The sequence below is a fragment of the Arvicola amphibius genome, chromosome 9 (genome assembly GCF_903992535.2).
Source record: "Arvicola amphibius chromosome 9, mArvAmp1.2, whole genome shotgun sequence".
Taxonomy (NCBI): Eukaryota; Metazoa; Chordata; class Mammalia; order Rodentia; family Cricetidae; genus Arvicola; species Arvicola amphibius.
This window is the reverse complement of record NC_052055.2, coordinates 51,479,320-51,496,759: the sequence shown is the minus strand read 5'-3', so window position 1 is coordinate 51,496,759 and position 17,440 is coordinate 51,479,320. Positions and strand designations below refer to the sequence as shown.

Genomic DNA, 17,440 nt, shown 5'->3' with positions numbered 1-17,440 from the left:
GGTAAAGAAGTCTACTCACAACAGGTTCCGTCTACCCATAGTTCTTTATTCTTCTCCAGTCCATCATTTTCACTGCTGCTTCTTGTTTTACCTTGTTCTTAGTTGTACATCGTTCTTAGTTCTGCCCATTACAAATGTTCCCAGTCATATATATACCCTTAAAACCTGCAATTCTCCACCCCTAGCAGGTTTCAGGACTGGAATTCTTTTGCCCCATAGGAAATCAGATAAGGGTTCTCTGTCTGTCTCTGTCTCTGTCTCTGTCTCTGTCTCTGTCTCTCTCTCTCTCTCTCTCTCTCTCTCTCTCTCTCACACACACACACACACACACACACACACATATCTGTGGAAGTGGCTAGTACATGTCCAGTGAACTCCTTAATGGAGAAAGTTAAGAAGAGGAATTAAGTCATCAGGGAACTCTGCAAGGGAAGGTTAGTAAGCTATGCTACATTTTTAGGTAATAGATAAAAAGTTTATTTTCAGCAAAATTATGAATAGGGCACAGATTGTTTAAATCAGTTTGCTGCTCCTTTTCTCCCAGCAAGCATAGGATCAGGTAACCAAGCAGCCTACAAAAACAGGGAGAAACTGATGATTCTTGATCAGATAGCACATATACCAGACACTGCATTTCTGTGGGCCTAGGTTTGGAGTTAGACTTACTGCTCTAAACGGTAGAAACAAAGAAGGGATTCAGGCCTCTGTATTGTTAGTTCTGCCTATACTGTTATCAGCCGTTCTGGTTGTGGGATAAAAACAGAGCAGTAGCTTGAGCAGGTAGTAATTCTATGTCCTTGGAGATCTGTGAATATCTTAAATGGGATGCACTTTGCCTGGACCCTAAACTCTGACCAAGTGCCTGCTGATAAAGATAATTTCAGGAAGGCAGATCTCTGCGCTTCCCTAGGAGAGAGGACCAAGGCCTGGCCAACTAACAGTTCTGAACTGTGGGAATTAATTTTCAAGTATGTAACAGAAAGGGAGTTAGCTACAGCGAAAAATCTAGAGCAAAGGACAGCCACTTATTCACAAAGCAGTCACACCAAAAAGCCTTGCCTTTTGGTTTAGCCTTTAGCAGATCCCTTGGTTTTGATAAGTCACTCGTGAAAAGATGGCTTGAGCAATTACTGTACAATATTGTGGCTTGTAGCAGCTCATGAGTTTGAACTATAGGTTGCATCTTCATTTAGCATATTTCTTTTCCTAATTTCTGCACTGTGTTTTCTGAGTTGTCTAATTAAAAATATAGGTTTCTGAATTGATAACAGTCACAAACTTTTCAGATAATCCTTGCTATTTAGGTTGAAATTGGTCTAGAAATGAAGAGTAATGTCTAATTGAGGGGTGTTTTTTATTGTAGTCTCATACATCATGTATATGTATGTTTGTGAGTGTGTTTCTGTGTTTGTATGTGTGTATTGCCTACATGTATATCTTTGGACCACCTGAATGCCTGGTGCCATGGCAGCCAGAAGGAGGCATTGGATCTCCTGGGATTGGAGATTATAGACTTCCCCCTATCACTGAGTTGTTAATTAGGTTTCTAGTACCAGCTATGGTATTCTACTTCTTGTTGAGTGGTTTGCAAGTCCAAGTAGAGAGCTGTTGGTTACTGCCAATGTATGCATGCCACTATTTGACCCTGTTATTTAGGGTTATCATGGCATGCTGGTCATTGTGGGTCATAGGTGTTGTAACTGGGTGGGGCTGTTGGTTGCTTCCCTCCTTTGGAAGTTTGTATGGTACCTTCAGGAAGGAGGCATTTAGGTTCCAGAAGGAGGCATTTAGGTCGGTTCCAGCAGAGATCTCTGTGGCAGAGAGAGCACATTTTGAAAGGCAGGAGTCTTTTGAAACCTCTAAGTTTCCCCCATCCCCCAGTGACACCTTGGCAAACAACAGATCCCAGGTTTATGTTAGAGATAAAGATTCCTTCTGGAGTGGGATGGCACCTGGGAGCAACCTAATGAATATTTGCCCTGACCACTGTGTAGAGCCTTTCTTTTTTAAAGACAGTCTCGCTAAAGACAGACTTTTGAATTCTAGATCCTCCTGCCTCTGCCTCCCACCTACTGGAGTTCAGTCATACAAAACTGTGCTTATCTAAGCAATATGTTTTGGGTTTTGTTGGATACATGCAGTAGTGATTATATTGGAATGATAGACATATTAGACCAAATTTTAGTAAGAGATGGAGAGTAGTTTTCTCTATAGGGAAAACAGGTGAAACTGAGTAGCTTAGCCTTCCTAAAGCGGAATATAAGCTGGAAATAACACACATGTCAAATACTCTTTCTTATCATGACATAATAGGGTTAAATAGCCATGTTTTGACAGTTTTCCCTGAAAAGGGAATAACAGAAGACTCAGAATTAAAGGACCGTCTCATTCATCCTTCAGGTTTTAGTGCCTGTTTGTCTTTCAGTTTAATACCAGTATTTTGAAAATTTAATGAGCTTGTGGGCATGCATAAACTTATTGTGATTATTTGAATAAGAATGACCCATATAGGCTCATATAGTTGAATGTTTAGTTACCAGGAGTGGCACCATTTGAGGGGGTTTGACCTTGTTGGAGTAGGTGTGTTCTTGGTGTGTTGCTGGGAGTGAACTTTGAGGCTTGAAAACCTAATGTCAAACTCATTCTCCCTTCCTTCTTTGCCTCTGTGTTTGCCATCCTGCCACCTCTGCACCAGGATGCAACTCTCACCTACTGCCCTGGTGCCATGCTTACAACCATGATGTTGGGCTAACCCTATGGAACTGTAAGCAAGCTCCCAGTTAAATATGTTCACCTTGGTTATGGTGTCTTTTCACAGCAGTAGAACTTAGCTAACAAGGGCCTCACTGTTGAGACAGAGTCTCTCTGTGTAAACTAGATGAACATTAGACTCACTGGGTAGCTCAGTTCAGCACATGCTCTGCCTGGGTTACAGGTAGGTGCCATCATACCTGTCTCGATTTTTATAGCCACAACTATAAAATTTAACACAGGTTTAAGTGTGTGACATTTCATTTTATAACCAAGTCCACTAAAATGTTACTTCTTTTAACAAAACAGTTGAGGAAGTAACTTGATGAAGGAAATTGTTACTTTGAATGTGTCTGTGAAGGCAGAAAATGTGGTTGAGTGTGGTTCTAGTCATGGTAGGAACATGATCTGTAGCCAAGGAGAGAGATGAATTCTGGTGCACAGTGTGCTTTCTATCCTTCTTGCTTTTATTCAGCCTGGGACCACAGGCCATTGGCGGGATCTCTATCTGTGTTTGACCTCTTTGGAAACAACCTCAGATATGTTTAGACATGCCTCCTTAGTGATTCTGAATAGAATAAAGTTGCAATTGTTACTGACGAGTACTTCTATAGGAAAGGCTATCAAAACTGAAATAAAACACCCTTTAAGGAATGACTAGTAGTTTATAAGAAGAGTACTACAAGAAAGGAATCTGAAAGAGGATGTATGTCATACCAAGTAATTAAAGAATTCAGTGATAACAATGCCCTATTCCTGTTGCTTTATCCTACAGAAAGATAACTTGTTTTGGGGATATGTCTCAGTGGTAGAGCACTTGTCTGGAAGACAAAGGTTCTGAATTTAATCCCCTGCACTGCAAACAAACAAACAAACAAAAGAACAAACCAAACATCTCAGAAGAGGGTCCTGTTTGATAATGTAGTGATCATTTGGCTGATAATAGATTCCACATTACCTTAAACTGAAGTTGATCACAGAACAAAAGTAGTATAAAATTGCTAGCCCTATACCCCCGCCCAAGAGTTTTTGGGACCGGTGGAGATCTTTTTCTGGATAGTGAATTGTAAGGTCCAATTATGATATCAGGTTATGAACAAGTAGAGTTTGAGAAGATGCACCCAGTAGACAGGTACACAAGTATATTCATCCAGAGTGTCAGAAAAAGAGGATGTAGAATCACTATGTAGTATTTGTTTCTGATTGGTATTTGAAGCTACAGACATACATGAAATTGCTCTTTGAACTTGTCTACTCCTATGCAGGTCCCCCTGCTATCAGTTTGTAGTCAGTGAGCTTCCACTAGCTTAAGTCAACTGTTTCTGGGGTATTCCCATCATGGTCTTGACCCCTTTACTCATATTACTGCTGCTGCTTCTCTTTGACTAGATCCACAGCTAAGCCCAGCTTCCAGAAACCAGTCGAGAATGAATTTTTACATTTCTGTGTGTGTGTGTGTGTGTGTGTGTGTGTGTGTGTGCGCGCGCGCGCGCACATGCGTAAGCAGCATGAATGTGTGCATGTGGAAGTCAAAGGACACTTGTGGGAGTCAATTCTCATTTGGTACCCTGTGGGTCACATGGCTCCATCTTTGTCCTGTTTAATGTCAAGTACCTTAATGAATTTTCCATACCCTCTGCTGTGCTGAAGGTGGAACCCAGGGTCTTGCACTTGGCTCTAAGCAAGTGTTCTCACACTGAGCTAAATCCCTAGCTCCCAGAAATGAATTCTTATTCAAGATACTTTTCTTGGTAGTCTTGGAAACTTTTTTCTTATATCAGAAAAACTTAAATTACTAAGTAAAATGATGTAGACAAGAAGGGGAGCTAGACATTTCCAGTAAGTATTCATTAAACTTCTGCTCTTTGGCATTTATATCTTCACCACTGAGCTAAGTAAAAGTGGTCCTCCTGACGTGCTGGCATTCCTTAGAATGAGTGTAGTGGATATAGCAAACAGATCCACTAATGATTGCTTTGTCCTTAAATTGGGTCCAGTTGTGTTTTGAGTCCTATCCAACAGTTCCATTTAAGGGCTACTGTTTTATATTTTATGCTTTCCTTATGGTCTGCAAGCAAGAACACTTATTTTAAAAACATCATTGTATATCTTTTTGGACTCTTAGTGTCTAGTTATGTATAACATTTTATATAATATAATTTTATCTTTGCATATCAATTTTTCCAACTATAACTTTTTGTTGATTTTGTTTTTCGAGGCAAGGTTTTTCTGTGTAGCACTGGCTGTCCTGGAACTCATTCTGTAGATTAGGCTGGCATGGAACCTACAGAGATCCACTGGCCTCTGCCTCTTCAGTTCTGGGATTAAAGATGTGTGCCACCACTGCTCAGCCCCAACTTTATTCTTATAAGTGGTTAAGAAAGTACAAAGACAGTAAGACAATGCAATCACCAAAACAGGAAGATATGGTTGTAGAATAACTCAGTGCTATTATATCAATTTCAAGGGAGTAAAGAAGGCTAATCTTTTTTTGCGGGGGCAGAGTTTTTTATTTTTTATTTTTTTGCAAGGGTTTGGAAAAGACAAGGACTTTTTAGCCTACCTATGTTGGAACTGTTTAGAACAGGTTGGCCTTGAACTCAAGATCTGTCTGCCTCTGGAAATGGAGATGTGTGGCACCATGACTGGCTAGAGTCATCATTTTTATAGTCTTTGTTCTCTCTGTCCTTTAGGGTTCTTAAAAATGATGAAAGTCAGAGCATTATCTTTCCATAGAGATAAAGAGAAGAAAATGGACAAATGAAGGTGTTTCACAGTCATTAGATGAATCAAAGGTTGATGCAGAGATGAGACCTACACCTGTGATGATCATGCTGCAGTAGGCTACAGCAGGGAACGATTGGACTGCAAGTCTTCAAATGACAACATACTAGACTATTTTCCTCAAACGCATGAATTCCTAAGTGAGCAATGAGTTTCTTTTTTAAAATTTTGCTAAAAATTTATTATAAAAACTTGCAAATTAAAAAAAATCAAACAGTATGTGCATCTCAGTAAATAACTATGCAGTTTGAGTAGCCATTCTGAAGCTTTGGGACTTCACAGTGAGTTTACACTTTCACTGTCAAATCTTATCACAACAACAAAAAAATGAGTTAAAATGATAAAAATAGCTTTCTCTCATCTTTCCCAACTCCATTGTCCATTGCTTGTGGCTCCTGCTTGCACATCCATGTGCATATGGGCAGCTCCCAGTTGGGGGAGGGGAAGTCTGAAGTAGGAAGGAACATCTTGGGGGAGACCATGAGAGTTGGAGAGAAGTAGTAGGGAGTGGATATGATCAAAATACATTGTATTCCTGTATTAAATTTTTAAAGAATAATAAAAAGTATTTAAACATTATACTCTGGCATTGTTAAACTTATAGTAATAATGAAGAACAAAAATTTAAAACATTTGGTTATTTTTGAGCAAAGAAAGTGGCTGTCCTTTTTTTAAAATTTAAAAAGAGTTTTGAAAGTAAAGTATTTGATGATAGATGTATGGGAAGAAATGGAAGTAAAGATCAGGTAGAAATTTATAATAAGTATATTTGAAATAAAAATCAGCCTTTACATGATGAATATATTCCCTGTAGATTTATAATTAGTTAGATATTAAAAAAGAAAGAAAGGAAAGAAGAAAGAAAGCCCGCCTAATGCATAGGTGTGTAATCCTAGCTACTCTGGAGGCTTTGCCTATGGAACCACAAGTTCAAGGCCCATATGAGCCACAGAATGAGTTTAAGATCAGCTTAGGACACTTTGTGAGACAGTTTCAAAATAAAAGTGCAAAGAGGGATAGCGATACAGCTCAGCAGTAGAGTGATTTCCTAGGAGGTGGGGAGGATTTCAAAATAGGGATGCATGTGTTTAACATATATGCGCCAGCTCTACCTTTGATCCTCAGCACCACTAAGCAAAACAAAACAAAATCAATAGTGATTTCAGGTCTATTTCATACACTCCCTCCAGTCAGTTTTCACATGCATGGATTAAACACCAATTACAGTCACTTTTCGAGGGAAAAAATTGCTTGTATAGCAAATATGTATAGACATTTCCCCCTGTTATTTCCCAAACAATATAGCATAATGATTATTCACATAGTGTTTATGTTATAAGGTAACATAGGTTATATGTAATTTTCTAAAGTATACAACAGGGTATATCCATATTATGTGTAGATATTATACCATTTTATATAAGGAACTTTCCATGTCTGGATTTTAATAGCCTTTAAGTATATGCAATGTCTCTTAGAATCAGTGCTCTGTAAATACTGAAGGACAGTAGTATATCTTCAAAACGATTATGGAATAAAATAGGTTTATTACATTTTATATTATTCAAAAAAGCCTTAATAAAGTTTATTTTTTTTCTTGACACAATAATGATTAAGGAATGATATTTCACCTGTTTATAACATATTTTCATATTTTCTCTAATTAAAGCATCATTTTAAGTGTTTATCATAATTTTTTTCAAATTAGTTTTTTGGGGGTGTGGGCCTATGTGTGTATATATTTGGAGGCTAGAGGAAATATTGGGTGCTATTCTCTATAATTCTCCACTGTTTTCCCTTGAGTCATGGTCTCTCACTCTCCTGCAGCAGGCCCCAGTGATCATCTTGTCTCCGCCACACAATATTATGGTTACTGGTGGCCTAACTAGACTTTTTTTTAATGTGGGTGCTGAAGACTTTGAGTTCCAGTCCACATGCTTGTGCAGCAGATGCTCTTCATATGCTAAAGCTATCTCCCCAGCCCTGAATTAATATCTAAAGTTATCAGAGTGATGAGCTACCTTATGACATTTTATTATATTTATATTACCCTTTGTTCCTCCTGAATCCTCTTCTACTGCCTTCTTTGTCCTGCTATCTCTCTGATAATCCTTTTGTTTTCTCACATGTATCACATGTAAAATTTAAATATCCACTGAATGCTTAATGAAATTTATTTTTCCTTTAAAAAATACTCTTATTTCTTTGTTTGGAGACTAGTTCTTACTCTGTAACCCTGGCTGGCCTGGAACTCAGGATCCTCCTGTTACAGCCTCCCAAATGTTGGTCCCAGTGCTGTTTATAGATGCTTATTACACACCTGGCTTCCTTGTGGTTGTTGGCATCCCCATCCTATCCCTTTTGTGAGTTCCTCTCATAGTTTACTTTGTATTTCTGTGGTGAACACTATGACCAAAAAGCAACTTTGGAAGGAAAGAGTTTAGTGTTATAAGCTGTAGTCCAAGGGAAAGCAGGAGAGAAGCTCCAGGCAGAAACTTGAAGCATAAACTGCAGAGGAGCGCTGCTTATTTGTGTCCCTGGCTTGCTCAGCTAGTTTCCTTATACAGCCCAGTCCATTTGCCCAGGGATGGAACTGTCCACAATGGGCTGGATCCTCCTTCCTCAATTAGCAACTGAGAAAATGCCAATCTGATGGAAGCTGTTTCCCCAGTTGAGGTTCCCTCCTCTTAGATGACTCTTAATTTGTCTCATATTGACAAAAACTAACCATTGCAACTCCCTTTTGTATATTATGGTAAATTAGTATACCTGCTCTGTATTATACACATGAACATAAAGATTTTTTTACAATGTATTTTAAGGCTAGGGATGTAGCTCAAATGGTAAAGTGTGTAGCATGCACAAAGCCCTGGTTTCCCTGGCTTGATCTCCAGTACTACATAAACTTGGCATAGTGGTAGATGCCTATAATCCCAGCACTCTGGGGATGAGGTGTTTCAGGTCATCCTTAACTACATAGTAAATTTGAGGCCATCCTGGAATACATGGAGTCCCATTCCAAATAAAAGAAAAATTATTTCATAATGACATCCTTTTACTTTTTGAGTTAATGAGCCTACTCTGTCATTCAGCAGAATGCTCTCATCAAGTAGAAGGGAGGTCAGTCACACTTTCTTATGATCACTCTGGGCAGACAATGCCTGCATGGTAGAGTTGTGCCTCTCTAGACATCCTAAAGGACAATCAGAAACTGTGTCGCTCCTGCTGACAATGAAGGATTTATGAAGCTCATTCAGCATCTAAAGAGTAGTAGAGAAATTCATTTCATTTAATCAGTTTGTTCCCCCACGTTCTCTCCTTTTCATTCAAAGTTGAATCAGATTAAATAGTCCTAGAATTTTGGGATAAAGTTATAATCTTCAAATGAAATGTGATCCTTACTATTAGAACAGAAATAAAACAATGGAGTATTATATAATACACATCCAGAAAAGCCTATGATAAAAGAAAGATAAAATTACTCAGAAACTGTAAAAAAATTATTATATGATAGTTTTGTACATATTAATGCATTCTTTCACCCTGTATCCTCTCTTATGTCCCTCTTACCCTGTTTTGCCCCTACTTCTCCCTACAAATCCCTTTCCCACACTTTTTTGTTTTGTTACACAGTGAGTTTAACCAGGCCCTTCTGGGTTTGGAACTCTCTATTGGCGCTTGGTGAGCCCGCTAATAGGTAAACAAAGGAAGGCAATTGACTCTGTATCCCACAGGAGCCATTGGTAACCAGTAGTTCAGCAGTGGTGGCCCCTTTCCCATGCATGATTACCTTTTAAGAGGCCTAGTCTTGTACAGGTCTAGTGTAGGTTCCCACAACTGTTGTGGGCAGTTGCAATGGCCATATCATGCATAGAAATAGTATATCTAAGTCCTCTCCTTGTCTTCTGACTCTTACGCTTTTTCTGCTCCCTCTTCTGTAGTGTTCCTTGAGTCCTGCGTCGGATGACAATATCAATGTCCTGATTAAGGCTCTTTGTCTTGGAGAGGGAGGGAGTGGGGGTATGGGTGGAAGGGAGGGGAGGGAAGGGGGAGGAGGAGGGGAGGAGATGGAAATTTTTTATAAAAAAAATAAAGAATTAAAAAAAAAAAGACTGAGTGGTCAGCTGTCACTTTTTCTCAGCACTTGAAAAGCCATGAGTCTCTTTCAGGAATCGCTTTTTGATGATGTTGTTGTTTTGGTTTGGTTTTTGGAGACAAGGTTTCTCTGTAGTTTTGGAGCCTGTCCTGGATCTTGCTCTGTAGACCAGGCTGGCCTTGAGCTCACGGCGTGAGTCTCTGCCTCTCAAGTGCTGGCATTAAAGGCATGTGCATCCACTGCCTGGCAAGGAATATCAGTTTTAAAGGCAAGGAATACTATAGAAAGTTCACTGGTGTCTAAAAGGAAAAGGCACACAGTACAGAAGTGATAGTTATATACAGTTCTGCTTGCCCCATGGCCAGCTTCACTCATAGTTCACAAAACTTGCAAACTCAGCGATAAAACAGCTGACAGAGCAACTTAATGGAGAAGAGGTTTCCATGGCCCATGGCTTCATAGTACAGTCCATCATCACAGAGGGAGCACATAGCTTGGGCTGTTCTTCACATCCTGCCAGAACCAAAAATGAATGTCACCTTGACAGCCTTCCCCAGTGGTTCAGTCCACTTCTGTTTTAAAGGTGCCCATAGTCTCCCAAAACAACACTGCCAGCTAGAGACGAGTTGTTCAAACATAGGATGAGTCAGTGGGAGACATTTTACATTCCAGCCATAATATTTTGCGTGTCCAAGATGAAGTTTATTGGTTCTATTATTTAGAGAAGGCCATTGTTGTTCTCATAGATCCACCATTTCTTTTCTTTATGATTGTCAGCTCCTTATCCCTGTATATCCAGATATACGTTAGAGTGCATTACTTCACTTCTAGCTTGCTGGACCATAGTAGAGATCTAATATTATTCGTTTATAGCCTGATACATTCTGTTTCTCCCCTGATAAATTCAACTAGTTCTCCATTGGTTTTGCCTCCTGAACTATAATATTCTCAAATATTTTGTTCTTTACGTTGAGAGTATAGTACTTTAGGAATATTCTAGATTGATAGTTCATATAAAATAAAGGATCTGATTCCACTTTATGGATTTATGATGTAAATTATATTGTACTAATAGATGCTTACTTTTACAGTGGTTAACCCTACCTGCCCCCACAAGGAATAATTATTGTAGAGAGAGAATATCTGTCAAGCATACATAAGACTTAGAAGAATAAAAAAGACAAAGTAGCAACTATCTTGTAAGATTTGTAAGTTGCACAGTTGTTTTCTTCATGCATGAAAAGTGGGGAGTGTGCAAGTCCAGATGGATCAAAGATCTTAACATAAAGCCAGCCACACTGAACCTTATAGAAGAGAAAGTGGGAAGTACACTTGAACGCATTGGCACAGGGGACCACTTCCTAAATATAACCCCAGCAGCACAGACACTGAGAGAAACAATTAATAAATGGGAGTTTGTGAAACTGAGACACTTCTGTAAAGCAAAGGACACGGTCAACAAGACAAAACAACAGCCTACAGAATGGGAAAAGATCTTCACCAACCCCACATCAGACAGAGGTCTGATGTCCAAAATATACAAAGAACTCAAGAAAGTGGTCATCAAAAGAACAAATAATCCATAAAAAAATGGAGTACAGACCTAAACAGAGAACTCTCAACAAAGAAATCTAAAATGTCTGAAAGACACTTAAGGAAATGTTTAACATCCTTAGTCATCAGAGAAATTCAAATCAAAACAACTCTGAGAGTCTATCTTACACTTGTAAGAATGGCCTAGATCAAAAACACTGATGACAACTTATGCTGGGGAGGTTGTGGGGAAAAGGGAACACTTCTGCATTGCTGGTGCGAATGCAAGCTGGTACAACCCTTTTGGCCTACTGGTAAGGTTCTGGCGGGGATCTTTCTTCATCAGCTACATGTTGTCTCCTTGGCTCTGCCTTCTCTCTCTCTCTCTCTCTCTCTCTCTCTCTCTCTCTCTCTCTCTCTCTCTCTCTCTCTCTCTCTCTCTCTCTCTCTCTATCTATATAATGTTCAGATTTCCCACCTGGCTTTGCTCTGCTAAGCCATTGGCCAAAACAGCTTCTTTATTAATAAATGGTAATAAAACACATTTATAGTGTACAGAGGGGAATCACACATCAGGGACATTAATATTTATATCATTATATTAAACCATGGAATATTGGCTACATGCAGTCAAGAATTTTTATTTCTTGATTAAGGAGTATCTCTTGGTTAGAAGTAATGAGGGCACAGCTAATCAGTTACCACACACCCTTGGTTTTTCTCTCCAGAGAGTCTGATGTCCATTGCTCCTTCTTTATATTAGACCTTTTTAGTTATTTATTTTCTCTTTCTCAGTTTATTTTTCTATGGCATTTAAAAAAAATACCTTTCTTCCTAGTCTATTAAAGGAGATAACAAGCAACTTTCTTGTCTTGTAGAACCTTTTTGCTTTAGACTGAATTCTTCAGTCTTGGTCAAGTTTGAGTTTCTTCAGTGACTCTGTTTCTGAAGACTGACTAATACTCCTTAACTTTCTTTCGGGTGCTATGGGTGTAGCATTCTTCATTCCACTGCTGCTCTTAGCAGTCTGGGACTTTGTGCTGAAACCGTCTCTGGATTTTCTACACGTCTTGTTTCTTGAAGCATCTTTTTAGAAAGATCTCTTATCTGCTTTCTCTGAGATTGAAACATTCTGTCCTGCAGGGAAGCTCCTTAAACAGGAAGATAAACAAAAGAACTTCAGGAAATCCCTGAAACTGACTAGATTCACTGGGCCACTCCCTGCCACAGTAAGCAGTAATAGCTAGGAGTCTAGTCTAGAGACTAGTGGAGCAGAGCTTCAGTGAAGACTGTCAGACAAGGCAAGCCTGGGAGCTGACTCAGAGGAGAAAAGCTGCAAAGAAGACTATGAGACTGGATCAGCTTCCTGGAAGAAGGAGAAACCAGCCCAGCTGCCTGGTGGAGTTTTAGAGCAACTGAGGCAACTTGAAAGGACACTCTCTAACCTGTTGAGCTGCCTGCAAGCTGTGTACTGTGCTCCAGGTCCTAGCTTTGTGAACTGTTACCTATGCTGGTGTGGGCTTTGGTGATGCAGTTGCCTTTGAGTCATTTCTGCTTCTGTAAGTAACCCCTCACCTATATTCCTGTACACAACCCCAATAAAGCTCATTGGTTCACTAAATTAAACTTTGGTGGTGTCTGTTGTCTATACTTTGTCATGAGTTCTCTGTCTAGGTGAGTAGATATGTATGTTGCACCTCCCCAGAAGGCATTTTCTCATACAACATCCCAATGTCTGTAAGGTTAACATTACTTGAAAACTAGTCAGAAATGCAAATTCTTGGTCTCCACCCTGAAGTTACTGAATCAGAAATTATGGAGGAAGGAGTTGGCAAGACAAAAAGCCTTCCAGAAAATTCTGATATTGCTTTAATATGTGAACTACTCTCTTAACCCTTGTTGTGCTCTTTCCCCTAACAGAGCTAACCATTAAACACACTACCTACAAGTCACTTTGATATATGTAACTGTTTTGCATGTGTGGTGTATGCATGTGTATATGTATGTGAAGGTACACACAGGCCTGTCCTCGGAGGCCCTGGGGATGCGTAGTGTTCTCCTCTAGCGTTCGTATCCCCCAACCCTCGCCTTAGTCCCTGGAATTAGGCTCTCTCAGTGAACCTAGGAACTTGCTAGGCTGATGCCAACAAGCCTTAGATGTCATCCAAATCTGTTCTTGTCACCAGCACTGGATTTTTCAGGTGTGTCAGGAGGCGTGTCCAGATTTTACCTGAGTGCTGGTGATCTGAACTCAGGCACACAGCAAGTACCCGACTCGTGGAACCATTTCCTCAGCACCTGACTCATGGAATCCTCTCCTCAAGCACTGTTGATGTGAACTCAGTCTAGACATTGGACCCTGATTTCTGTCAAACCTATTTTTAAAATTAGTGTATGACTATCCTTGGTATGTTCCCAGTATTTTATACAAAGTAGGCTCTAAATGATCACAACCCATTTCCTGAAATTTGTTTTACACTCATGCTTCCTTATATATTCCCTGCTAGCCTTCAAACTTTAATGTTTGATTATGCAATATTTTCTCATTTCCTATTTTTTGTCCTGCTATAATTAAAAAAAAACATGGAAAATTTAAAATAATTCTCTGTCCAATATTTATTAAAAATAAATTTTTAATTGAAACTTTACTGTAAAAAAACTTGCATATTAATCCCATTAAACTTGGAAAGCAGAGGCAATCGGATCTCTGAGTTTGAGGCTAGCTTGGTCTATATAGTGAGTTCCACAACAGCCCAGGCTACATAGTGCAAATCCTGGCACAAAACAAAAAGAAGAAAGAACTTGCAAATAAAAAAGTACATGCCCAAATTAGGTAGATCAAATGTCTGAACATCTAAGTGAATTTCAGTACAGTTAGAATAGCCATTCTGAAGCTGTAAAGCTTCACATTAGATTTTACATTGTATTAAGGCATAATAACCATGACAAGAATTGAAACAAGAATAACAATTAGCTTTATGTCTTCTTTCACGACTCAGATGCTCTTCCCTGTGTTCACTGCTTCCTCATTACCTACTATGTGGACCCTTTCTTGTTCTCCTTTCTACATGTTATACTCTGCCCACATATATGCACACACACTGTGGGCTAGGATCTATCGAGGAAGAAAAACGTGTGTTTCGGTTTTGTTTTTTTTGTTTTTTGGTCTTTTTTTGAGGCCACAGGAGAATGTTTAGTGTTCTCAAGTGTTGCCTTCTCCACATACACAGTTATGTAATATTAATTAATACTGTCTAGTCTAAGTTGCTTCTTTGGGTTTTATGCTTTTCTAGAATAGGATTTTCTAGGCAGTAAAGTTACCATCATTTATAAAACGTGTTAAATATATTTTTGTTTTGCCCATATTTCTCCTTTGCTTGTTGTCCTCCTCCTTTATTTTTCTTTCTTTTTTAGGAATTTAAGAGATTGTTTTTCTTAATCTTGCCTCAGTTGCCCAAGCTCTGTCACAGTTGGAGGGGTTCTTGATCTGGAGTGATAGGATCCTTCCTCATTCTTGCATCCAAAAGAAAAGCCAGATACGTACACTGAAATAAGTGCTGCAGGAGTTTTTTAGAAGGTACCTTTAAAATGTGGAAGTCAGAGAATTGCCATATTCCAGCATCAGAAATGCATAGGAAGATTGTAGCCAGAGACAAAGGCGTCTATGATTTCAGTAATGAGTTTGACAGTAAACACATTATAGAATTAAGGATTCTAGAGAGGGAACAAATTGATGTTACCATAGAGACTTAGGTCTTTCTCTCAGGAGAAAGGATGGGCTGAAACACCTTCTTGGGGCTGGGGTGTGCCTTAGCTTACACGTTGCATGTGTGAGGCCCTGTCCTTTAGTTTCAACCATGATGGCAACAGGAACTAAAGTAAAAGCTTTTGTGTTAAATGTCTAAAATTCATGTTTATTATTATGCGTGCCTTCTTATTTTCTCAGATAATACATCTTAAATAATGTCACATGTTCCTTTATATACAGTTATAGTCTAATGGTTTGACCATATATCTTGGACTTAAAATTTGAACTGTTATGATAGTTTGTTCTATTTTGTTGAAAAGGAATGAAAATCTACATTTCACAGACGAGGAACTTTATACTTGAAATCTTCATAAAAATATATCCTCATAACATGCTATTCCTTTATAAAAATGTGTACCTTTAAGTTATAATAAAAGCCTCTCTCTTTACTGTATACAGGAAACCTCGACCTGTCTCCCAGCTGGTCGCACAGCAGGTCACTCAGCAGTTTGTGCCCCCTACCCAGTCAAAGAAAGAGAAGAAAGATAAAGTAGAAAAAGAAAAAAGTGAGAAGGAAGCAACTAGCAAAAAGAACTGTCATAAAAAAACCAGGTAAGAAAGTGTTTTATGTATTTTTGAAAGAATAAAAATAATCATTTAATATTTTTTTAACTTTGATCTTAATCCTTATAAGCAGAGTGAAAGTAAGCTATTTTATCTCAATATAAAATATCATAAACATTTTCTGAGCATGAAAGTTATGTTGGGAATCAGGAAAGATCAAAATATAAGCTTAAATGTGAAGAGGCTTTCTCTTTTAGTAGATATTTAGAAGACATTTATGTCTTCTTTTTCCTTAAAAAGAAGAGGTACTTGAAATTCAGGAAACTCATTCGAAACCACGAGTGGATATTTGCATGACTTTTGGCCAATGTCATGGTTGTGGATCTTGTAACAGTCAGTGTACAGCAATGGAGAAGAGAGGTTAGCCTAGCCTTACTTTTATTTTGTTATTTTAAAGATTTATTGTTTTATGTGTGTGAACGTTATGCCTGCATATATGTCTGTGCACTGTGTATGTCTGGTGCCTGCAAAGGTCATAGGAGTATGTCGCATCCCTTGGATTAGAGTTAGGGACACTGTGAGCTGCCATGGAGATGCTAGGAATCAAACCTGGGTCCTCTTAACCACTGAGCTGTCTCTCCAATCCCCAGTCTTAGCTTTTATCAGCTTCCTTTGGGGTGCAGTTTTGTCTTTGTTGCCCTAAGACATCTACTGGAATAAAATTCTTAAGCTGCCTGCAAACTTCAGTATGATGTTAAAGCATGGTTAAACCATTATATCTGGGCTGTCAATCATCTGTCATATTGAAAGTTGATGAATGATTTTGTTTGGTCAATGTCAATGTGTTGAAATATTTCGTGATACTTTTGTGGTTTACTACACATGAATTGCTTTAAACAGAGATTCACTCATTTTGTAACTTTGCTTGGTTTTTTAGTATGTTCTCAGAAATTTGATACTGGGAAAAGCTTACTTAAAATACTCATCGTTTTTTTTTTGTGTGTGTGTGTGTTTAGACCAAGATTAAAAAATGTGGATCGGAGTAGTGCTCAGCATTTGGAAGTCACTGTTGGAGATCTAACAGTCATTATTACAGACTTTAAGGAGAAAGCAAAGTCAACGCCAGCATCCAGTGCTGCTACTGGGGATCAGCACAGCCAGAGCAGCTGCAGCTCCGACAACACTGAGCGGGGTGTGTCCAGGTCCTCCTCACCTCGAGGAGAAGCCTCATCCCTGAATGGAGAGTCTCACTAAGCATTCTTGCTCCACTTAGTCACGCCTGTCCTCCCATGGAAATACAGATTATGCCAAGAACTACCACATTTTCATGACAGACACATTCATGCATAACCTATAATTTGAGTTTTACATGAAATATGAATTTGCCAGGACTTATTAGATTTTATTGCAGTGTAAGCTACCAAATGTTTCCAGACTTAACATTTTGGTCTCTGGTGTTAAATGCCATGAAAATGTGGTTGAATTATTCATTATGCAGTGTTATTGGTAAGTCTATTTTCACTTATAGTTTAGTGAATTCTAACACATAATTATTGAATTCTTTACTATCGGCATGTAATGAGTTTAAATTTTTTATTACATAGTGCAAGCTGCCTAAATATGTATTATTTGAGAATTGTGAAACAAATAGTTATATGTATGCAAGTCAGAGATCAACTTAATCAACTATTGCTGCAACAGGATTTTCTTAATGGTTATCCTCTTAATGCACCTGCTGGTACTTGGTGTGGTTAAATAGGAAAGTTGTTATTAAATAAAGACTTTGTATGAACCTTTGCCAATGTGTTTGACATGTTCTTACTAAATTATTGTTTCTGAGTTATGTTTTATCCATTTTGCAGTTTATGTTTGTTTAGTTTGCTTATTTTTTCAAAGCATCAATTTATTGTAATGTTTACTAGCAGAATTGTAAACAATAAAAAATGGATCGTTTAGCTTTCTAA

The 17,440-nt window shown here is 38.6% G+C and overlaps 1 protein-coding gene across 1 annotated transcript in view; it reads left to right on the top strand.

The window, feature by feature from the left end:
- The window catches only part of Yaf2 (YY1 associated factor 2), a 68,959-nt gene extending 51,519 nt beyond the window's left edge, over nt 1-17,440 (top strand). Inside the window, exons 3-4 of the mRNA XM_038342573.2 lie at nt 15,372-15,524; nt 16,493-17,440. Coding sequence (XP_038198501.1) covers nt 15,372-15,524; nt 16,493-16,730 — 391 coding nt within the window. The 3' untranslated portion in view covers nt 16,731-17,440. The remainder of the gene's footprint in view (nt 1-15,371; nt 15,525-16,492) is intronic.